The following is a 24,930-nucleotide window of genomic DNA, read 5'->3' as shown; positions in this document are numbered from 1 at the left end:
GTCACTGGCCAAGCTTTCTAAAAATACAGATTGCTGGGTCTCAATACCATCCTAAGGTACTGTCCAGGAATCAATCTCTCTCTCTCTCTCTCTCTCTCTCTCTCTCTCTCTCTCTCTCTCTCTTTCTCTCTCTCTCTCTCTCTCTCTCTCTATCTATGTATCTATCTATCTATCTATCTATCTATCTATCTATCTATCTATCTATCTTAAAGATTTCTAGGTGATCCTGGTATATATTCAGGAATGAAAGCTATTTTTAAAAATGACAATGTTATTTAAAAAAACTTGATATAAAAGAATTTAGACTTAAAGGCTAACAAGATAAAAATGAGTCAGTATTTGAGTAATAAGGAATTTATTTCTGGAAAATGAACCATCTGATTGCAGAAGGTGACCTATAATAAGACAGACAAAAGGCAAGCAGTTTAAAAGGGAGAGAGAGGAAAAAGCCAAGAGAGCTTTAAAACCAGAGCACCATTTGATTTATATTCACCCAAGGAGATGGAAAATGATTTCCCTTTCTCAAGTAAGAGTAATCAGCTTTCTGGAACCCTGGTGTTGGGGGATTCTAAGCCATGTAATTACAAAAGCAAGAATGAAAAATCACTGTAACATAAAAAGGTAAAAGTGACAGCTATTACCTAGGGCATATGCTACAAGGTATCTAATTGTAATCAGACTTAAAAGCAAAATTAAAAACAAAAACAAAAAAAGAACTATTTTATATGTAGGGATCACTGCTACTTCCGATATGTGAGGAAAAATTCTTCAGTTTAATGATAGTGAAGTCAAATGTCTGTGGTAATGGAAATAAATAGTTGGTTAGGTAACAGCAGGAGATATTCATGGAAATGTGTGAATGATTTACAAGGGTCACACTATTAGAAACACGGATCATATTCTGAAGGTATACAGAAAATAATATTTTTAGAGAAAAAGAGAAAGTGTAATGAAATAGTCTCATGTTTAATACTGTTCGAAATAGAGAAACAGAACTTTTAGCAAGGGGGGTTTAAATTCAGTTAATGGAATTCACTATAGGCACCCTTAAATCTCATGTGTTCTTCTAATAAAGCCATTTGTACTTCTTTTAAGTATTTGAGAAAACTGGAGGTGACAAGTTCATGCTGAATCTTACAAAAGTGCCTATAACTCAGTTTTATACATTTCAAATTTGATTTGAAAAGTTCCACAGGTGAGTGTAACAAATCTTTTGCTACCACATTTCCTCCCTAAGCCACTTCCTCGGTCAAAAAAGAAAAGAAATGGAGACACTTTGGAGACATGGCTCAAAGTCAGAACCGAAGTAAGCATTAGAGAAACATTTTGGTTATTTATTCAAAAGGAATTGAAAAAAATTAAATTATAGTTTGTATATTCTTTGGGAGAGTGAATAAAGAATTGAAATATATATAGTATATCTTGCCACTTATATATATATAATAATATATATGTTTTACATAATATATGTTTTATATATATAACATATATATGTAATGTATTATATATAATTATAAATGTAATATATTACATAATAAAATTATATATATTATATAATATACAACATATATGTAATATATATTATATATAAAACATATATATTATGTTATATATATGTTTTATATAAATAACATATATAATAAATATATAAAACAAAGTGGAAAGATATTATATATATTATATACATATAATATATATAACACACAAAGTGGCAAGCTTTAAGGTAGTTTTATTATTAGGAATTGGCAACAGGAATTTAACCCAACAGAAGAATCTTGGAAGAGTGTGTTAAGAAGCAATCTCAACTAAAGCATTGTGGAAGAGACCTGCAGGAGAAAGCTGGCATTTCAAGCAAGTGTGGGTACATTGTTGTTAACTGCTCCCTGCAACAAGAAAAAGAAAGAAAATTCAGGAAAAACCTTTAGCGTCTTGATAATCAGAAGTGTCACAGGGTGAAAGAGTTGAGCGAAACAGAATTAGGGGGATGAGTGAGTGGAGAAGGCAGGCAGTGATTAGAATGTATTGATAGTGAATGAAAGAAAGGGTAAGGATATGAAGAAAGGTTATAGTTGTGTAATGTGGTGAAAACAATGTTAAAAAATCATTACCCATGCCTGTTTTTCAGATGCCATTCAATGAATATGATAAATGTATTTCTAGCACTTATAAGAGAATGCGGAGTCATCATAAGCTGTAGACTGAGCTTATACTCATTTATCTCTTAGTTTATAGTCATATAAGGCATATTAATATCTCCCTCCCTGCTTATGGTAGAGTTCGTTGTTAAGGATAAAGGAGTGTTGTAAGCTATTTTACAAAGAATTCATTCTAATTAATACTTGCAGAGAAGTTCTGTAGGGCGTTTGGGCAATATGATGGGCATCTAGGACCATGAGGGCATTGGGGAACTCACACCTGAGCTGGCCAGTTCTATGTGGGGACACATCCAGTCACTCTTGTCATCCAGGCTGGAATTCAGTGACACAATCTCAGCTCACTGCAACCTCCAACTCCCTGGTTGAAGCGAGTCTCCTGCCTCAGCCTCCTGAGTAGTTGGGACTCAGGGACATGCCGCAAGTCCCAGCTAATTTTTTTTTTTTGTATTTTAATAGAGATGGTGTTTCACCGTGTGGCCCAGGCTGGTCTCAAACTCCTGAGCTCCCGCAATCTGCCCATCTCGGCCTCCCAAAGTGCTAGGATTACAAGCATGAGCCACCAAGCCCGGTGAATTTTTTTTTTTTAAACATTCCTTGCAGTACTTCAAAGTATATCTTCCTGAAGGACAAAGGAACGTCTTTTTTCTTTTTTTTTTTTTAATAAGTTGCTCCTTTGCCACAAATGCTGTCCCTGTCTCCCCAAGGTTCAGACCACAATTTCCGCAGCTCTGATTTCAAGGGGAAGCAAAGACGATATGACAGAAAATAAACCACACTTAAGTAATATAATAACGGGACTCTTGCTCTAAGCCACAAAACTGGGCAAATGACCTGCTAAAAAGGGAGACTGTTGTTATGCAGCACTCAGCACCAAGGGCAGAGCTGCCATGAAGAAGAGACAGAAATATGCAGACATCTTTCTCATCGTTTTCAAGAAAGTGGCTTAACTTCCAATGTGAGAATATGGATATGAATTCAAATGTGACTTTACTGAAAAGTCATAATTTGGCATTTTCTGAGGGGATATAATCTGAATCCACAGCCATCATGACTTCTAAACACTTTTCAGTTTAATTATGTTACTTTACATAAATTATACAAATTTATAATGCAATTATTATACTTAAAGTGCTGCTTTACCTATTATAATAGTTTTACTGTAAATATATAATTTCTTCAACTTCAAAAGAATTGGAATAAATGGCAGAGACATTTTTATTTGATGAAATGCTTGTTTTAAGTAAACATAGAGTGTACTGAGCTATTCTTTTCCTTTAGAGATATGACATTGCAGTGTTCAAAAAAATGAAATAACTGCAGACCTTATAACCTTCCAAGAGCTCTATCTTCTGTCTCAATATCTAGCATCTCCTTTCATTAAGTAAATTATCTCCTTTGGTGAATTAAAAGTTTTAACAAATTAAAACAGTACTTAAAATTTGTGAGAAAATTTTTTTGTGTTTTTTAGTTATATTAAAAGAATTTGAATCTTATTTTAAAGGTCACTTTAGATTTGTTTCTGTTTTCAACTCAAACCTGGTGTTTATATTTAAATCATGGCTTATAATTATTTTTCTGGAAGCACTGTTTATTTCCGTTACTTCTGTAGAGTGGATTTTTCTGTCAGGCAGAGAGATGTCAAAAAAAGAGAAAAGTACTTGCAATAAATGATTTCATTCAGAGACAAAATACCTTTAGTCAATTGAGATTTTACATAGCCATGCTCAATAAGAAAAAAAAAACTAGCAAATCTTTGAAACACCAAATTCCATGAAATATTATGGGTCCCTGATAAACTGACCTTTTAAATCATTAAAAAACAGCATAGAAAAAACAACAGATATTACTGACTGTATTTTTAAGAAAGCTTACTATATTATGTTTTCTTCAAGGTTACTTTTTTAATATTCTTAAATGTGTTTAGAATGTTTAAAATTTTAATGTGTTATGAAGCAAATACTGTGCATAGTACATCTGCAGCACTATTTTCTATAAGAATAATAATATAAATTATTTTATTTAAATTAGATACACATTTACACTTTGTGAAATCATTTTTATCTTATCTAAAATGTTAGTGTGGTTTTATTTATAAAAGCTATAATCTCCTGCTAATTATACTTAAGAGATTTGAATAAATTAGTATTAAAAGAAGATTGGACTAGATTATGTATACTCTTTAAAAATAAAATAGAAAATACATTTATAAGTTCAGAATGTTTATCAATAGTTTATTTTGGAAGGTAAAAATGAATTAACATTTTACATGATCAACCAAATCTACATATAAATAATTTTCTGTATTTTGTGAATCATTGATATCAACCATACATATCTTATACATATTTATTAGAATTATTCTTTATTGGTACTGAAAGCTGCTATAAATTGATGGTGGTCTCCCCTTGCTCATTAAAGAAACATTTTATGGATAGTCCTATCAACTATATAAATAATAAGCAAATGTAATCAATCTCAATTTCTATTTCCCAATCCCATGACATTTCACTGTCATCTTCGGCTCTTATATGGGCAATAAATACAAAAAAAAACACAAGCACATACATATGCTCTAAATTCATCTGCAGTTTCGTGTATGTGTACATATGTACATAAATGAAATTATACTTGACTCAAAGTTGAGAGAAAATAAGTTTAGTTATTCCTGATAAATCTTTTTAAAAAGTCAGTAAAAAGCACTTGATAAATGTATTATTCAAGATAAATATAACAAAATAAATAAAACACAATTTCACAAAAATTTATAAAATAAATACAGTTTTAAAAGCATACTACCAAAAACTTTTATAAAATGATTATAGAAAAGTTCTAACACAATAATATATAGACAAATATGGATAGAAACTATTTCCTTATTAAAAAGTTAATAGGACAAGATTTAGGTTACATGATAAAAACACAGAACCAGTTATAAGCTAAAACTGGGAGGCTAGAGGCAAAAATAAAACATAACTAGCCATAAAGATGAAAAAGGAGCAGGGGATAAAGACTTACTAAACAATTTATGTGATAGGTAAAGTTGGCCTGAAAATATTCATTTGAAATGTAATCCAAAATGATAAACACCTAAAAGAGGAATTTTGTTGAAAACAGTGGTTTCCAAGAATATATAAGGCCATCTTCTTATATGTACATAAAAGCAGGATCAAAATATATATAATGAAAACATTAGGTATATCTGCAAGGTAATGAACTGTAATCACATTTGAAAACTTATATATAAAACTTTCAAATACCAGCCGATTAAGTAAACAAATAGATAAGTGAAGAAATATATCACTTTAAGAACTAGTTAATAGGTTGCTATGTTTGTGTATTTTATATTACTTGTATCTTATAAACATAAGGAAGAACACGTAGTCGATTTTTTGTGGTTGCTGTTGTTTGTTTGTTTCTTGAAAGGCTGGAATGCAATGGCCCTGTTATAGCTCACTGCCACCTTGAACTCCTGGGTTCAAGCAACCCTCTCATCTTGGCCTCACAAAGTGCTGAGATTGGAACATGTATTTGTGGGATTTTGAAAAACTTTTAAAAACTTTGAAGTTCAAGAGTACAAGCATATTACATAGCTATGTTGTGTCATGGGGGTTTGTTGTACAGATTATGTTGTTACCCAGGTATGAAGTCTAGCACTCATTAGTTATTTTCCGAGATCTTGTCCCTCCTCTCATTGTCCATCCTCCAAAAGACCCCAGGGTGTGTTGTTTCCCTCTATGTCCAACCACATGGGATTTTTTAAAAGTTGATTTATTAAATTGACCATTTATTTGTCCTCAACTAAAATTTTAATACATTCAAAATAGAGGAAAACCTACAGTGGACATTGTGCTTCTTACCATCGAACAACACTGCAAATAGTAAAATTTTACCACTTCCTCACTAAAAGAAGGAATTTCTTCACTTTGATATTTCCACTTGGATTAGAGAGGAATATGAAGAGAAATTAGAAACTGAATGAAAAAGAGTCCCGGTGAGAGTAAGGTACAGTCATGCAGTGCCTCAGAAGGTCTCTCAGGAGTTATTGGAGAAGGTATTGTTAGCATAGGAGACAATGAATGTTCCTGTCCCTGAAGACCTTCCAGTGGGACAAAATGTGGAGGTGGAAGACAGAGATATTAATGAACCTGATGCTGTGTAGGCCTAGGCTAATGTGTGTGTTTGTTTTTAACAAAAATTCTAAAAGAAAAAAAAAGTAAAAAAATTAAAATCTTATATAATAAAAATGTAGATAAAATATTTTTGCACAAATATACAATATGCTTGTGTCTTAAGCTAAGTATTGTTAAAAAAAAGTAAAAGTTAAAAATTGACAGTTTACAAGGTAAAAGCACTACAGTAAACTAAGTTTAACTTATTACTGAAGAAAGAGAAATACATTTAAAATTTAGTGTAGCCTAAATGTAGACTAGTTCTTATAAATTGTATGGTAGTGCACAGTAGCATTGCAGGCCTTCAGATCCACTCACTACTCACTCCTAGTCTCACCCAGAACAACTTTCAGTCCTGGAAACCCCATTGAAGGTAAATGTCCTATGCCTATGTGCCACTTTTTATCTTTTATACCCTGTTTTTACTGTGCCTTTTCTAGGTTTAGACATGTTTCAATTCACAAATACTAATGTTACAATTGCCCACAGTATTCAGTACAGTCACACGATGTGCAGGTTTGTAGCCTGGGAGCAATAGCCTAAACCCTATAGTCAGGTATTTATTAGGCTATACCATCACGGTTGTGTAAGTACACTCGATGTTCATGCAAGGACAAAACTGCCTAATGGCACATTTCTCAGGACATACCCCCATCACCATGTGATTCATGACAGCATATACAATTAAAATGAACTAAATATGGCCTGAGAAAGACTCCGTACTTCCATATTTGAGTCCTTGTGGATGAACTGCAAACTAACTTAATAGGTAGACAAGACTGAAAACCTAACTTAGGAGTATATACCTGTATCAATAGCTGAGTCTTGGCCCATCCCAGCAGCCATACTTCAACCACTCATACACTGGTGAGAGTTCAAACTGTGTTCAAGTAAGGCAAATGCCATCGTGCTGTACCCAATCCAGTAGTTTCTATACCTCATTTCCCATTTCTGTACTTCACTTCCCTTTTCCTTGCTATAAATCTTCTTCCGCCACATGGCTGTGGTGGAGTCTCTGAATCTGCTAAGATTCTAGGGGCTGCCCAGTTCACAAAAGCAAACCTTGCATTGCTCAATTAAACTCCTTTAAATTTAATTCAGCTGAAGTTTTTCTTTTAACTATATATTTATATATTAAATACAGGATTCAAGTAAAACAGTCTTAGAGGAAAATGCATAGACCTGAAATCATTGTTACAAATCAAGCAACATTACTGAACACTTTATTAAAGTACAAAATATTTTGTACATTTTTACTTTCTACAAAACTATTAGAATGGCTTTATCAAATTCCTAAACACTGCAAATGTAGTTTACCGTATTTTCAGCTTCCATGGTGCTAGCCAGCCAGCCATGACGTCAAGGACGTATGTTTTTGTCTCAATAGCACCACACCTGCAGACCCCAAATTAAATATTAGGCAGTTTGTACTAAGGCTTTCTGCTCAAAAACCTAAAAACCTTAATGGATGTGATGGTCAATTTCATATGTCAACTTGGCTGGGACCCAAATTAAACATTAAACATGGGTGATGAGATTACACAGTATGTCTGGGTGTGTCTGTGAGGGTATTTCCTGATAAGATTACCATTTGGATCTATAGAATTCACAAAATAGATTACCCTCCCCAACCTGAGTGGGCATAATCCAATCCACTGCAAGCCTAAATAGAACAAAAGAACAGAAGATGGAAGAATTCACTCTCTCTACCTGACCGCTTAAACCAGAACATCGGTCTTCCCTGTCCTTGACTGTGAAGTGTAAACATAATTTTATATATACTACATTACCTCTCCTCCAGTTATTAGAACTAAACCATCAGCGTTCCTGGGTATCCAGCTTTCAGGCAGCTGATTGTGGGACTTCTCAGTTTTCCCTGACTACATGATTCATGAGCCAATTCCTTACAATAAATAACACACACACACACACACACACACACACACACACACAAATTGGTTTTGTTTCTCTGGAGAACTCTTATACAATGACTTTTATACCGTAAGTTATTTGTGGCTGTAACATGTTGGCAACTGTGAGTTGGTTGCTGTGAATTGTTTTAAATCGTCTTTAGGACAGAACCGTGGAGCCTTCGGGCTACGCTGAAAAGCAGCTCCTATCGGAGATGCTCCCTCACAGCAGAAGGCACAGGAGCAAAGCTTTTTATTCAAACTTAGTTCTATAAAAAAGGGGAAGTGATGGTCAATAATACTTCCAAATGGAAAATTTTAAAATATGTAGCCCTATTTTACAACAAGCATAAACATAAACTGTAGGTGCATTACAGTATGATTTGAGAGTGTAAGCTATCCTTATAAAACTGAAAGGTAAAACAGTACAACATCTCATGAACCTAGAGCACAGAAAGAATTCTAAAATAGGGCCTGAAATATTTTAGCAATAATAAAAGGAATAATAAATTGGACTATTTGGATATTAATAATATTCATTCATCAAAAAAGTGATATTAACAAAGGGAAAAGAAAATTATATACATGATACAGGGCTTATATCCAGAATGTATGAAGAATTTCTATAAGTCAGTTACAAATGGTATGATTTACTTTAAATATTATCAAGGAAATATAGCACTTCAAACTAGAACATGATCAGAAAAAGTACATAAATGGGTGCTCAACTTTATGTTTTCAAGGAAGTGCAAATTCAACCACAAGGAAATATTACTACAGGCATACCATGGAGATATTGGGGATTCAGTTCCAGACCACCACAATAAAGAAAATATCACATTAAAGCAAGTTACACAACTGTTTCGATTTCCCAAAATATATAAAATTATGTTTACACTACTCTCTAGAGTGTAATAAGTGTGCCGTAGCATTATGTCTAAAAAAACCCAATATGTCTGCCTTCATTTAAGAATAATTTATTACATCTACAGAACTCTCCACTCCAAATCCATAGAATATACATTCTTCTCAGCACCACATCAAACTTACTCTAAAATTGAGCACATAATTGGAAGTAAATCATTCCTCAGCAAATGCAAAGGAACGGACATCATTATAAAAAGTCTCTCAGATCACAGCACAATCAAATTAGAACTCAAGATTAAGAAACTAACTCAGAACCGTGTAACTTCATGGACTCTAAACAATTTGCTCCTGAATGATGACTGGATAAACAATAAAATGAAGGCAGAAATAAAACGATTCTTCAAAACCAATGAGAAAAAAGACACAACGTACTAGAATCCCTGGAACACATTTAAAGCAATGTCTTGAGGAAAATTTATAGCAATAACTGCCCACATGAGAATCAAAGAAAGATCTAAAATCGACACCCTATCATCAAAATGGAAAGAGCTAGAGGAACAAGATCAAACAAATTCAAAAGCTAGCAGAATACAAGAAATAACTAAGATCAGGGCAGAACTGAAGGAGATAGAGACACAAACTTCAAAAAATTAATAAATCCAGGAGCTTGTTTTTTAAAAATATCAACAAAATAGACCACTAGCCAGATGAATAAAAAAGAAAGAGAGAAGAATCAAATAGATGCAACAAAAAAATAATAAAGGTGATATCACCACCAATTCCACAGAAATACAAACTACCATCAGAGATTACTACAAACAACTATGCACATAAATCAGTAAATCTGGAAGAAATGAATAAACTTCTGGACACTTACACCCTCCCAAGACTAAACCAGGACAAAGTTGAATTCCTGAATAGACCATTAACAACATCTGAAGCTTAGGCAGCAATTGATAGCCTATCAATAAAAAAAAGTCCAGGTCCAGAGAGGTTCACAGCTGAATTCTACCAGATGTGCAAAGAGGAACTGGTACCATTCCTTCTGAAACTACTCCAAACAATACAAAAAGAGGGAATCCTCCCTAACTCATTTTATGAGACCAACATCATCCTAACACCAAAACCTGGCAGAGACACAAATGAAAAATAAAACTTCGGGCCAATATCCATAATGAACATAGATGTAAAAATCTTCAATAAAATACTGGCAAACTGAATGCAACAGCACATCAAAAAGCTTATCCATCATGATCAAGCAGGCTTCATGCTGGGGATGCAAGGCTGGTTCAACATATTCAAAACTATAAATGTATACTATCACATAAACAGAACCAAAGATAAAAACCACAGGATCATCTCAATAGATGCAAAGAAGGCCTTCAACAAAAACTACAGTTATTTATGCTAAAAAACTCTCTCAATAAACTAGGTATTGATGGAACATATCTCAAATAATAAAAGCTATTTACGACAAACCCACAGCCAACATCATACTGATTGGGCAAAAAACTGGAAGGATTCCCTTTGAAAACCAGCACTAGACAAGGATGCCCTCTCTCACCATTCCTATTCAATACAGTGTTGGAATTTCTTGCCAGAGCAATCAGGCAAGAAAAAGAAATAAAGGGTATTCAATTAGGAATAGAGGAAGTCAAATTTTCTGTATTTGCAGATGACATGATTGTATATTGAGAAGACCCCATTGTCTCGGACCAAAATCTCTTTAAGCTGATAAGCAACTTTAGCAAAGTCTCAGGATGCAAAATCAATGTGCAGAAATCACAAGTATTCCTGTACACCAATAACAGACAAACAGAGAGCTAAATCATGAGCAAACTCCCATTCACAAATGATACAAAGAAAACAAGAACCTAGGAATACAACTAACAAAGGATGTAAAGGACCTCCTCAAGGAGAGTTACAAACCACTGCTCAAGGAAATAAGAGAGGACACAAACAGATGGAAAAACATCCCATGCTCACGGTTAGAAAGAATCAATATCATGAAAATGGCCATACTGCCCAAAGCAATTTATAGATTCAATGCTATCCCCACCAAGCTACCATTGACTTTCTTCACAGAACTGGAAAATATCACTTTAAACATCATATGGAACCAAAAGGGAGCCCACATAGCCAAGATAATCCTAAGTAAAAAGAACAAAGCTGGAGGCATCATGCCACCTGACTTCTAATAGAGGCCTCGGATGTAACACCACACATCTACAGCCATCTGATCTTTGACAAACCTGACAAAAGCAAGCAGTGGGGAAAAGATTTCCTGTTTAACAAATGATATTGGGAAAACTGGCTAGCCATGTGCAGAAAGCTGAAACTGGACCCCTTCCTTACACCTTACACTAAAATCAACTCCAGATGGATTAAAGATTTTAACATAAGAGCTAACACCATAAAAACCCTAGAAGAAAACCAACGCAATACTATTCAGGACATAGGCATAGGCAAGGACTTCATGACTAAAACATTAAAAGCAATGGCAACAAAAGACAAAAATAGACACATGGGATATAATTAAACTTCTGTACGCAAAAGAAACAATCATTAGAGTGAACTGGCCACCAACAGAATGGAAAAAACACTTTTGCAATCTACCCATATGAAAAAAGGCTAATATCCAGAATCTACAAAGAACTAAAGCAGATGGAATTTCTATTTCTAGGTCCTTGAGGAATGGCCACACTGTCTTCCACAATGGGTGAACTTATTTACACTCCCACTAACAGTGTAAAAGTGTTCCTATTTCTACACATCCCCTCCACCATCTGTTGTCTCCAGATTTTTTAATGATTGCCATTCTAACTGGCGTGAGATGGTATCTCCATGTAGTTTTGATTTGCATTTCTCTAATGACCAGTGATGATGAGCATTTTTTCATGTTTGTTGGCCTCATGTATGTCTTCTTTTGTAAAGTGTCTGTTCATATCCTTTGCCCACTTTTGAATTGGCTTGTTTTTCTCTTGTAAATCTGTTTTAGTTCTTTGTAAATTCTGGATATCAGCCCTTTGTTAGATGGGTAAACTGCAAAAATTTTTCCCATTCTGTTGGTTGTTGATTCACTCTAATGACTGTTCCTTTGCTGTGTAGAAACTCTGAAGTTTAATTAGATCCCATTTGTCTATTTTGGCTTTTGTTGCCAATGCTTTTGGTGTTCTGGTCATGAAGTCCTTGCCTACTCCTATGTCCTGGATAGTTTTGCCTAGATTTCCTTCTAGGGTTTTTATGGTGCCAGGTCTTATGTTTAAGTCTCTAATCCATCTGGAGTTAATTTTAGGGTAAGGTGTCAGAAAGGGGTCCAGTTTCTGCTTTCTGTACATAGCTAGCCAGTTTTCCCAACACCATTTATTAAACAGGGAATCCTTTCCCCATTACTTGTTCTTGTCAGGTTTGTCAAACATTGGATGGCTGTAGATATGCTGTGTTGCCTCCGAGGCCTTTGCTCTGTTCCATTGGTCTATATCTCTGTTTTGGTACCAGTACCATGCCATTTTGATTACTGTAGCCTTGTAGTATAGTTTGAAGTCCAGTAGTGTGATGCCTTCCACTATGTTCTTTTTGCTTAGCATTGACTTGGCTTTGCAGGCTCTCTTTTGGTTCCATATGAAGTTTAAGGTGGTTTTCTCCAGTTCTGTGAAGAAGGTCATTGTAGCTTGATGGGGATAGTGTTGAATCTGTAAGTTACTTTGGGCAGTATGGCCATTTTCACAATATTGATTCTTCCTAACCATGAACATGGAATGTTTCTCCATCTGTTTGTGTCCTCTCTTATTTTGTTGAGCAGTGGTTTGTAGTTCTCCTTGAAGAGGTCCTTTACATTTCATTTGACCCAGCAATCCCATTACAGGGTATATGTATATATCCAAAGGATTATAAATTGTTCTACTATAAGGACACAAGCACACGAATGTTCATTGCAGCACTGTTTACAATAGCAAAGACCTGGAGTCAACCCAAATACCCATCGATGATAGACTGGACAGGGAAAATGTGGCACATATATACCATGGAATATTACACAGCAATCAAAAATGATGAGTTCGTGTCCTTTGTAGGGACATGGATGAATCTGGAGACCATCATTCTCAGCAAACTGACACAAGAACAGAAAATGAAATACCGCATGTTCTCACTCATAGGCAGGTGTCACACATGGACACAGGGAGGTGAACACTACACACTAGGGTTTGTTGGGGGGACTAGGGGAGGGACAGCAGGGGGTGGGGAGGTTGGAGAGGGATAACACTGGGAGAAATGCCTGATGTAGGTTAATGGGGGGATGGAGGCAGCGAACCACCATGACATGTGTGTACCTATGCAACAGTCCTGCAAGATCTGCACATGTACCCCAGAACTTAAAGTACAATAAAATAAAAAATAATTTATTACTCAAAAATGCTAATGATCATCTGAACCTTCATCAAGTATTCATATATTTTGCTAGTTAAGGGTCTTTTCTGGATGCTGATGATTGCCGATTATTCAGGGTGGTATTTGCTATAGGTTGAGGTTGCTCTGGCAGTTTATTAAAATTGAGAATAATTTTGTAAAACTGACAACTATGAAGTTTGCTGCATCAATTAACTCTTCCTTTCATGAATGATTTCTCTGTAGCATGTGGTATTGTGGGACAGCATTTTACCCATAGAATTTTATTCAAAATTTGGTTCAATCTTTTCAAACTCTGCCACTGTATTACTAACTATGTTTATGTGAGATTCTAAATCTTTTGTTATTATCTCAACAATGTTCACAGCATCTTCCCCAAGATTAGATATCATCTCAAAGCAGCACTTTCTTTGCTTATCTATTAAAGCAACTCCTCATCTGTTAAATTTTTATAGTGAGATTTCATCAATTCAGTCATATCTTCAGGTTTGACTTCCAATTGTAGTTTTCTTACTATTTCTACCACATCTGCAGTTACTTTCTCCACTGAAATCTTGAAGAAACTCAAACTCAACTGTAAGGGTTGGAAACAACTTTTTCTAAACTGTTAATGTGGATATTTTGACATCCTCCCATGAATCACAAATATTCCTAATGGAATCTAGAATGGTGAATTTCTTCCAGAAGGTCTTCAAGTTACTTTGGCCAGATCCACCAGAGTAACCACTATCTATGACAGTTACCACCTTACCAAATATGTTTCTTAAAATAATTAGACTTGGCCGGGCGCGGTGGCTCAAGCCTGTAATCCCAGCACTTTGGGAGGCCGAGGCGGGTGGATCACGAGGTCAACAGATCGAGACCATCCTCGTCGACATGGTGAAACCCCGTCTCTACTAAAAATACAAAAAGTAGCTGGGCATGGTGGCGCGTGCCTGTAATCCCAGATACTCGGGAGGCTGAGGCAGGAGAATTGCCTGAACCCAGGAGGCGGAGGTTGCAGTGAGCCGAGATTGCGCCATTGCACTCCAGCCTGGGTAACAAGAGCGAAACTCCGTCTCAAAAAAAATAATAATACTAATAATAATAATAATAATAATAATAATTAGACTTGAGAGTTGAAATGACTCATGATCAACAGTCTTCAGAATTCATGTTGTATTAGCAAGAATGAAAAGAACATTAATCTCCTTATACATCTCCATCAGAGCTCTTGGAGCTCTCCTCCTTATACATCTCATCAGATGCATTGTCAATGAGTGGTAATATTTTGAAAGAAATCTTTCTTTTCTGGGCATTAGAGCTCATCAGTGGTCTTAAATATTCAGCAAATCATAATATAAGCAGATGTGCTTTCATCAAAGCTTTGTTGTTCCATTTATAGAATATAGGCAGAGTAGATTTCACATAATAATTAAAGGTCCTAGGATTTTAGCAATAGTAAATGAGCATTGGCTTCAAATCAAAGTCACCAGCTCCATCAATCCCCAACAAGTCAGTAGGCCTGTCTTTGACAGGAGGCTGGCAAGCAGCAAAGATTGCTGTGTGTTCCTTCCTCTGGAAGCTTCCTCCCAGAGGGGCACCCACCTGATGCCAGCTGGAGCTTTCCTGTATGAGGTGTCCACCGACCCCTGTTGGGAGGTCTCATTCAGACAGGAGGCACGGGTCAGTGCAAAGGGAATCCCAGCTCACCTGGACTCTTCAGAGCCAAAAGGCAGAATATATTAAGTCCACTGAACCTGAGACTGTGGATGCCCCTCCCACTAGGTGTTCTGTCCCAGGGATCTGGGAGTTTCTGTAAACCCCTGGCTAGAGTTGCTGGAATTCCTGCAGGGATGGCCTGTCCATTGAGGAGGGTTGGACCCAGGTCCCACCTAAAGAAGCTGTCTGGCCATGAGCTGCCACAGCTATTGTGCTGTGCTGTGGGGAACAGCCCAGTATAACCGCCCAGCCTCCCTAGTACTGCGGGGAAACACTGCTGACGAGAGCCGCAGTAATGTCAGTCACCCCTCACACCAGGAACTCAGTTATCTTAAGCAGACTCCTGGCTGTTGTGCTGGCGGGCAGGGATTCCAAGCCAGGGGGCCTTAACTTGCAGGATTCCATGGGAGTGGGACATACTGCGTGAGGTTGCCTGGCTCCCGGGCTTCAGATCCCTTTCCATAGGAGTGGATGGCTTTCCTGCCACCCTGGAGTTTCGGGAGGAGAATGTGAAAACTCCTGCAGCTCAGTGTCTGTCCTAACGATGTCAACCCTGTGCAGCTGCCATGGGTCAGCCCAGTTTTGTGCTTGGGACCCAAGTCCCTGGTGGTGTAGGTGCACAAGGGAATATTCTGATCAACAGATTGCGAAAACCTGTGGGTAAAGTGGATAGGCAGTCCCTTACTGTCTCTCTTGGCTGGGGGAGGGAAACCCCTTTGCTCTGTGTAACTCCCAGGTGAAGCATCAGCCCACTCTGCTTTTTCTTGTTCTACATGGTTCACCCTAACCACCTAGTCAGTTTCCAATGAGAAAATCTGGTTATCTCAGTTGCGAATGCAGAGTCACTTGCCTTTTGTTTTCATTTCATTGGGAGCTGCAGACCAGAGCTGTTTCTGCTCAGCCATCTTGCCCCACCCCCTGCCGAGAACAACTCTTAATAAAATATTTTAAAAATTAGTATGGCAATATTGAAAAGATACTTAATCTGACAAAGAAGGAAACTGAGGAAGGACTCAGCTTTTGAATCCACTTTTCAAATAAAATTAAAGCAGAGAACGTGAGAAATTATGAAGTCATTTTATGTCCAAAGTTACAAAAGAGAAAATGATATCAGGGACCAAGAAGGCCACAATAAATTCTCTCCAACAACCCAGATGTTTAATTAGGATCCCAGTGGTTAAACCTTAGGGTTAAGAGATTACTTGAAATATATCTGCAAGGACAGAAGCAAGTCAGTGTAACATCTGAAGAATAAATAGCCGATAATTTTCCAAGAGTGATGAAAAATATTAAGGCAGAGATTTAAAGCAAAATCTACAAAGAGGAAGACAAGTTCAAAGAAAACCTCAACTGGGCATATCTCAGTCAAACTGCAAAATAATGCAAAAAAGTAACAAAAAGAAAATCATAAATGCAGACAGGATAGAGAGAGATTAACTGTAGCAGAATAACAATATCTTTGAGCACATATCTCAAGAGAAACAGTGGGTATCAAGAAATAGTGGAATGATATCTTTAAAGTAGAACAGAAAATGACTGCTAGTTCAGAATTCTGTAGCCGGGAAAATCTTCTTTAACGATGAAAGTGAGTGTCACGAAGACAAGGGCAACTATCTAAGCAGCACATCACTACTTGCATAAAAACAGCTAGAGCATGCTCATCAGGAAATACTAGAGAAAGGACCACTGGCATGGTCGTCATCCTCATTTTCCTAGCACACTGAGAGGGAACATGCAGCATCTAACGGAGCAGGCATCAGAGTCTAGGATTATTGTCCCAGTTTGGATTGGGGGCTCTGCATTGCGTGATTAGGAAAGTATTGATCCTTCCTGCCCAGGATTCAACAATAACATGACAGGACAGAACTTAACGATAGTGGCTCCATTGTCATAGCTCAACTTTCATATGTAGGGCTAAACACAATACCTGCCTGGCTATCCAAAGAGTCTAGGATGTCCAAACCTTGTGTTTGCAACTCTGTTACATAAAATCATCAGTATTCATGGTTCATAAAGCACCCTGGCTAGATACGGAGGTTTGAGTCTAAGCCTAAGCTTGACCAAAGTTGGTGCCTTCTCACTGAACCTTAAACAGTTTCTATGGAGCTTCACCGAAACTAACAGCTCTGCTGGGAGCCCATTCTACATAGTATCAGAATTGGAAGAAACAACACCTACCTCACAGTGAAATGAATATATCTGTGGAAAAATTACTTATAAGAATATTCCAGGCCGGGCGCGGTGGCTCAAGCCTGTAATCCCAGCACTTTGGGAGGCCGAGGCGGGTGGATCACGAGGTCAAGAGATCGAGACCATCCTGGTCAACATGGTGAAACCCCGTCTCTACTAAAAATTACAAAAAATTAGCTGGGCATGGTGGCGCGTGCCTGTAATCCCAGCTACTCAGGAGGCTGAGGCAGGAGAATTGCCTGAACCCAGGGGGCGGAGGTTGCGGTGAGCCGAGATTGCGCCATTGCACTCCAGCCTGGGTAACAAGAGCGAAACTCCGTCTCAAAAAAAAAAAAAAAAAAAAAAAAAAAGAATATTCCAGCAAAATTACAATAAAGATAGGAACACACGTACACACGTACACATAGAGGAGAATAACACACACCAGGGCCTATTGGATGGTGGAAGAGGAAAGAGGCTCAGGAAAAATAACTAATGGATGCTAGGCTTAACGCTTTGGTGATAAAACAATTGGTAAAACAAACCCCTGACACACATTTGCATATGTTACGAAGCTGCACATCCTGCACATGCATCCCTGAACGTAAAATAAAAATTTTAAAACATACAAAAAATGTAAAATGAAAGGAAAAGAAGGGAAATTATTCTAGATAGAAGTGGGGAGATATAGAAAGAAATAAAGAAAAAATTGTAACAGTAAAAACTTGTATACTACAATTAATTCTAAAATGTATAAAAACAGTAATATCTTGTGGGGCTATAAAAAAACATAAATTAAAATATTCAACTACAATTCCAAGTAAATAAGGAGTGAAATGCTCTTGTAATAATAACTTTCTTTAGAAGCATAGATCTATAAATTAACCAGGAAGTCATAAATATGTTAAAGGGTTTGTAATTAATCACTGATGCATGTTGTAATCTATAGCCTTAGGATCAAAGGAAATAATGAGGTATGACTAACAAGGAAATAGATGTAAATGGTAGGCAAATAAAATAATCCATGCAAAAGATGGTGTAAAAGGTGAGAAAAAAATATTAAAAAGTGAGAAGAAATAGGTAATAGACAAGAAGCAAATAGGCATTTACCTTATTGTTTCTAAAATATAAAAGTTACCAGACTATCTTAATAAATAAAACTCAGCTGTATACTTATTATAAAAGACTCATATAAAAAAGTGGTTGAGGAAGATTAAAAATATGGAAAGTAAAATGATAGGAAACATTCATAAAATAAAATTGACATGCTTTATGAATATCAACAACATTAGATTATAAGGTAAAAAGCATTATAAGAGACAAAGAGATATATTTTAATAACATGTTCAATTTTCTCAGAATAAATAGCAATTTTTAATGTGTATATACATAATGATATGACACAAAAAGTTATGAAGCAATAATAAAGGACCTAAAAATACAAATAGAATACTCTCAATTATAATGGAAGATTTTTAACATGTCTCTTTCTTTCACTGATGGATAAAAGAAAAACAATGATAATCAGCATATTTGTAAAATATTTGTAAAACATAATTAACAATATGAATGCATGGGTCTTTAGAGCATTGAACACAACACCTGAAGAACAAACAGTTTTCTTTTCCAAGTTCAGATGGAATGTTTATAACAATTGATCCTATGTTAGACCCTCAAGGAAGTCAGTGTATTTCTCAGGACTGCAATTATACACAGTAATTTATCTTCCTGCCATGAAATTAAGCCAGAAATCAATTTAAAACAAAACAAAAGATTAAAATATATACTTGGAAATTAAGCAACCAATTCATCAAGAAAAAAATGGATTCAAAATGAGAAAGTGCATTGAAACCGATTTACAATGAAAATCCAGTATGTGAAAATGTGTGAGAAGCAGCTGCTTAGAGGTACACACACACACACACAAACACATATATATGCACACAAACACACGATATTAAAAAAGATAGTCTGAATATCAGTGACCTGAAATTATCTTTCTAGAAGTAGATACATAATGGCAAAATTAGTAGAGATAACAGAAGAATAAAATAACAGCAGAAATTATTTGTATAAAATATACAGTAAAGAGAATCAATGGAACCTAAAGTTATTACTTTAAATAGACCAATATAATTGATAAACATTGGGAACATTATTTTACAAAAATAACAAAAATGAAAAGGAGAATACCAAACATCAGAAAAAAAATTTGAATGACAACATACAGTCTACAAACACAGCTTGAAAAAATAAATTTTAACAAATAATTTCTGGAATAAATGGCCTTGACTCTTCCATAGAAAACAATAAAAAGAGACATTTTGCAGATTGCTACATGATGCCAGCGTAACTTTAACACCAAAACTTAACACAAATGTCAGTACAATGAAAAATCCCAGATCAATGTCATTATGAACACGGATAAGATCTTCACAAAATATTAGCAATCGGAGCTTTCTGTGATTTTATATAACCACAAAGGTGAGTATATTAGAGAAATTCATGGTTGTTCAGTATTTAGGAAGCATTTAATGCATATCATTAAATCAACAAAATAAATCAAAGTCTATATTAACAGATAAAAAATAAAATTGAAGTCTTTTGTAATAATAAAAAACTCAGCAGAGTGCAATAGAAAATAAAATTCTTAATCTACTAAAGGATAGCCATGGAAACCTGGTGAAAAATCTTACTTGACCAGAAAATAGTGAAGGGACAAATATATGATATTATTACTTCTAGATGGCAATGTGCTGGTGGCCCTAGAAGTTTCATTGAGTGGGAAAAACTGTTTTGAGTATTGGAGACAAAAAGCAAATTTCTCTTTGAAAGAAAACATAATAGTGCATTTAAAATATCCAACAAATTCCAGAAATGAATTATTCAAATCACCACAGACAAATTGGTTGTATACACCAACCAGAAAGTGTTAGAAATATCTTCAAAAATTCAAAATTTACAAGAACATCAAAACAGGCAAATATTTGGGCAGAATTTTAGTAAGCAATCTCCAAGAATTCTACACAGAAAAATATAAAACATTAAAATTATATAGGAGATAAATATATTTATGGAATAGAACATTCAATATTATGAAAAGTAATTTTTTTCTAAATAAATCTGTGGATTCAATACAATCAATGCCAGAATTCTCTGCCATAGTTTTGAACTAAGTTTTCCTTACTCTTTTCAACAAGTGTCCAGTGACATTTTTATTTTACAGAACTCGAATACGGAGATGTGAATATATGGTGAAAATGACATCTAACTATACATTATTTGAAAAATCATATATTAATGGAAAAGATTTTAAGGAAAAGAAAGGGAAATAATTCCATGTGCTATTTAAAGGAAACACAAAGCAATCTGATACAGAGTTTTGTTTTAAGTCAACCATGCAATTGCAAACAGAGAGAGAAAAAGAGGAGGGGGGTGACTGAGAGAGAAAGAGAAAAATACAATTAGAATATATAGGGTTAAAATTAAAATATATATTTAATAATAAAACCTTATGTAGAAAATTATAAAATACTATTGAAGGAGATGAAATAAGATCGGAACTGATGAACATGTATGCCATGTTCTAAGATGAGCTGAATTGATATAAAAATTCCAGCTTCCTAAAATCAATATATGCAAGAGCATATTAGGATGTGAATATACCTGAGTTATTTTGACTCAGGTGACAGTACAAAACTTAGCAGATAAATGTCTGAGTATGAAACAAAACTATTATACCCATCATACACAGATTTTACAAAAGGAAAGAAAAAATTCCTGTATGTGATTACTGAAACCCTCAAATAGAAAAAGATGGCAAAAATGATCAAATCTTGGAGATTGGTAGGAAAATTTCTCTGGGAAGAGCTGAGGTAGTGGCCTGTGGAATCCTCTCTCACCCTCCCTACCGAAAAGACCTATACACGTGTTCTGACACCTGGAAAGTATGGAAACACTCTTCCTGCAGATGAGAGGTGCAGAGCATTAAAATACCTAAGAAAGAATCAAGAAGGGTTGTTCCAAGCAAAGGGGTTCAGTGAAAGCACCAAGCAAAAAAAGAGAATGGAAAGATCAGCGGCTGCAAGAATTTGGATATTTTGAGGCACAGAGGCCAAGGCAAGAGAGGGAGAACAGATATTAGAAAAAGATTCTGGACTTGGATCAAAATCCAGGAGAACCACAGAATATGTGTGAGCATCCTCTGAATTTTCCAAGTTTTATTTTTATACAATATATAACTGCATACATATTTTATGATCTGAATGACTTTTAAAATAATTGTTTATTTCAGTATTAAGGTAATAAGCAAACTTTCAAAGCAAGGTATTTCAGTCTTTGTGATATATCATAACCCTTTTCAGACAACAGATGGAAAAAATGGTTTAACAGAGATGGGTACATGTTTTTTATTTTGTTTTTCCTTTTGTTTTGTTTTCCCCAGCAAAATAGTTTCAAAACCATTCAGCAACAGATTGTCCACTTGAAAGAGAAGTATGCTAAGTAAATACGATTTTAGGTGTTTGCTGAAAGAGAGGGGCAGGAGAGATGTGATAGAAGGAGGAGGCAAAAAACAGGTAATACCTGAAGGACTTCCTCCCAGCAGCTGTTGGGGAGCACTAGGCTAGTGATGTGCAGCAGTAAAGCAGCTGTCACCAGGAGATACATGAAACACAGCAGGGACCATCCTCTCCCCCAGGGCAAACCTCTGGAATGATATGCTTTCCTCTGAGAAGATAAATATGCCCTCTTACACTGGAGAGTTAATCAATGAGTTAGAAATGGCTGGACAGGTGCAGTGGCTCATGACTGTAATACCAACACGTTGGGAGCCTGAGACAGGCGGGTCACTTGAGCTCAGGAGTTCAAGACCAGCATAGCCAGTATGGTGAAGCCCTGTCTTTACTAAAAATACACACACAAAAAAAATTAGCCAGGCATGGTGGTGCACATTTGTAGTTCCAGCAATTCTGGGGGCTGAGGCAGCAGAATCCCTTAAACCTGGGAAAAATCATATACTAATGGAAAAGATTTTCCATTAATATATGATTTTTCAAATAGTTTCAGTGAGCCAAGATCAAGCCATTGTATTCCAGTCTGGGTGACAGAATGAGACTCTATCTCAAAGAAAAAAATAAAAGATAAGAAAAGAGAAACGGCTACCATACATTTGAATTAGAGAGAGCCCCTAACTTGCACTGCAAATGACAGCAGCACAAAGCAGAGAACTAAAAGCTAAAGAATGTGTATATGATGGGGGTGGAAAGAGGTCACAGAGAAACAGAAAGAGAGAGACAGAGACAGAGATAAAAAGGGAGAGAGAGAGGGGGAAAGGAAAGAAAGGAAATAAAGAGAGAGATCAAGACAGTCTTATCTTTTTGCTGCATTAGAAGTGTAGAAAACAGAAAATGAGACGGTAACTCACTTTTACATAGTGTAGTTAAACTGTAATGAAACTAACGTGAATTGCCAAGAAAATGATGTGTTTGAGAATATAAATGTATCAAAGGCTGTATTTGATTCAAAGAGTGCATGAGAAAGGAAACATACCTAAAGGCTGATTTTGAATGTGTATAGATTCGGGGAGAATCAAAATCTGAAAATCAATATAAGCCTTAAGAAACTCGTAAAGGCATGTTCACAGCTTCATTATTCAAAATAGATAAAAAGTGGGGAAAACCGATTAATGTATTAAAATCAACATGGTACACCCATTCGATGGAATATTACTCAGTAATAATACATAATGAAGTATTGACACATGCTACAACATGGATGCACCTTGAAATAATTTGCTATGTTAAAAAACAAAACAAAACAGATAAAAGACCACATATTTTACAACTTTGTTTATGTAAAATTTCCAGAATAGGCAAATCTATAGAGACAGCAAGTAATTTAGTTATTGCCAAGGTTTGGGGCCAGAGGGAAATGAGGAGTGACTATGAATGGGCACAGGTTCTTTGGAAGGAGGCGATGAAAATATTCTAAAGCAAATGTTGGTGATGATTGCACAATTCTAAGAATACACCAAAAACCATTCAATTATATACCTTAAACGGGTGAATTTTATGGTGTTTGAAATAATCCCAATTAAGCTGTTATATAAAACAATGTGAATGAGGAACGGGAGGGACCACTGAGAAGCATCCCAGCAACCCGACCACGGCCGGTCTTCCTTGGACACCATGAACCACACCGTCCAAACCTTCTTCACTCCCGCCAGCACCAACCATCCCCCGAACTATGAGATGCTGAAGGAGGACCATGAGCTGGCTGCACTGGGGGCGCACCACAACCCTGCGCCCCCGACATCCACCGTGATCCACATCCGAAGCGAGGCCTCCATGCCCGACCACGTCGTCTGGTCCCTGTTCAACACCGTCTTCATGAACTCCTGCTGCCTGGGCTTCACAGCGTTCGCCCACTCTGTGAAGTCTAGGGACAGGAAGATGGTTGGCTACCTGACCGGGGCCCAGGCCTACGCCTCCACCGCCAAGTGCCTGAACATCTGGGCCCTGATTTTGGGTATCATCATGACCATTCTGTTGATCATCATCCCAATACTGATTCTGCAAGCCTATCATTAGATCCAGAGGAATCATCCCAGCCAGGGGCTCTGCCCGTGACCTGTCTCCCGTGTACTCCAGCTTCCATTCCTCGCCCTGCCCCCAGCCGATCCTGGATCAGCCTTTTACCCTCACACACTTTTCCACAGTTGTGTTCAATAAAGTGCACGTGTTCCTGGGGAAAAAAAAATAAGAAGAATTTTAAACACACTTGCTATACATGCCAAATAGAAGATTCAAGGAAAAATGCACAAGCTACATGACTTTAGAGTTACACCAACACTGGCCATGAAAACTGAAGACCCATACTTCTATTTCTAGCAATGGCAGTGTGGGTCATTTGGATGAACCCACAAATAAAAACAAATTTTTGAATTGATGGGGATGTTTTGAAAAATTAAGTTCTTAACGACAGTTAAAGAATTGACAAAATACTAAGAACAATTAAGCTAAGGGAAAAAAAACAAAAATATAATGAAGAATTAGTCCAGATTGTGATGTGAGGTGCCAGAAGCTGAAACTACTTCTTCTCTAGAGGAATAGCTAATCCCAACAAACTTGGGTTTAGCATTTAGTTTTTCTATGGAAAGAATGGTAAACAGGCTAAAAGGAAAAAGTCAGGTAATGTCAGCTCTTAGGAAACAGAGAAACAAGAACATGTCTGGTGAAGGTGAAGATCAGTAAAGTCATTTTGCAAAACAATTGTTGAGTAATTAAAGACTTTCAGCTATGCATAACAACATAGATGAATCGCTAATAGATGCAATTTTGGGAAAAAGAAACAAACAGAAAAATGGGTACATCTATAGTTAAAATATTCAAAAGAGTGCAACATTATTTAGTGCTACATACCTAGTTGTGGAACAATGTTTAAAGGAGGAATTAAGAAAAAATGTATTTAAACAATTTAGGATAGGGTTACGTCTGTAATAGAAGGATTTAGCCACATTCAAACGGATTCACATGGTGAACCATTACCATT

At 36.1% G+C, this 24,930-nt stretch overlaps 1 protein-coding gene across 2 annotated transcripts in view; it reads right to left on the bottom strand.

Annotated features, from left to right (window-relative positions):
* Positions 1 to 18,729: 18,729 nt before the first annotated feature.
* LOC128929388 (uncharacterized) overlaps positions 18,730 to 24,930 on the bottom strand; it is a 200,703-nt gene continuing 194,502 nt past the window's right edge. For both annotated transcript variants that reach the window (XM_078346977.1, XM_078346978.1), the window contains one exon: positions 18,730 to 24,123. In XM_078346977.1, the coding sequence (XP_078203103.1) occupies positions 23,481 to 23,984 (504 nt within the window). In that variant the 5' untranslated portion in view covers positions 23,985 to 24,123 and the 3' untranslated portion in view covers positions 18,730 to 23,480. The remainder of the gene's footprint in view (positions 24,124 to 24,930) is intronic.

The sequence above is a fragment of the Callithrix jacchus genome, chromosome 13 (assembly GCF_049354715.1).
Source record: "Callithrix jacchus isolate 240 chromosome 13, calJac240_pri, whole genome shotgun sequence".
Lineage (NCBI taxonomy): Eukaryota > Metazoa > Chordata > Mammalia > Primates > Cebidae > Callithrix > Callithrix jacchus.
This window is presented reverse-complemented; position numbering and strand designations above follow the sequence as displayed.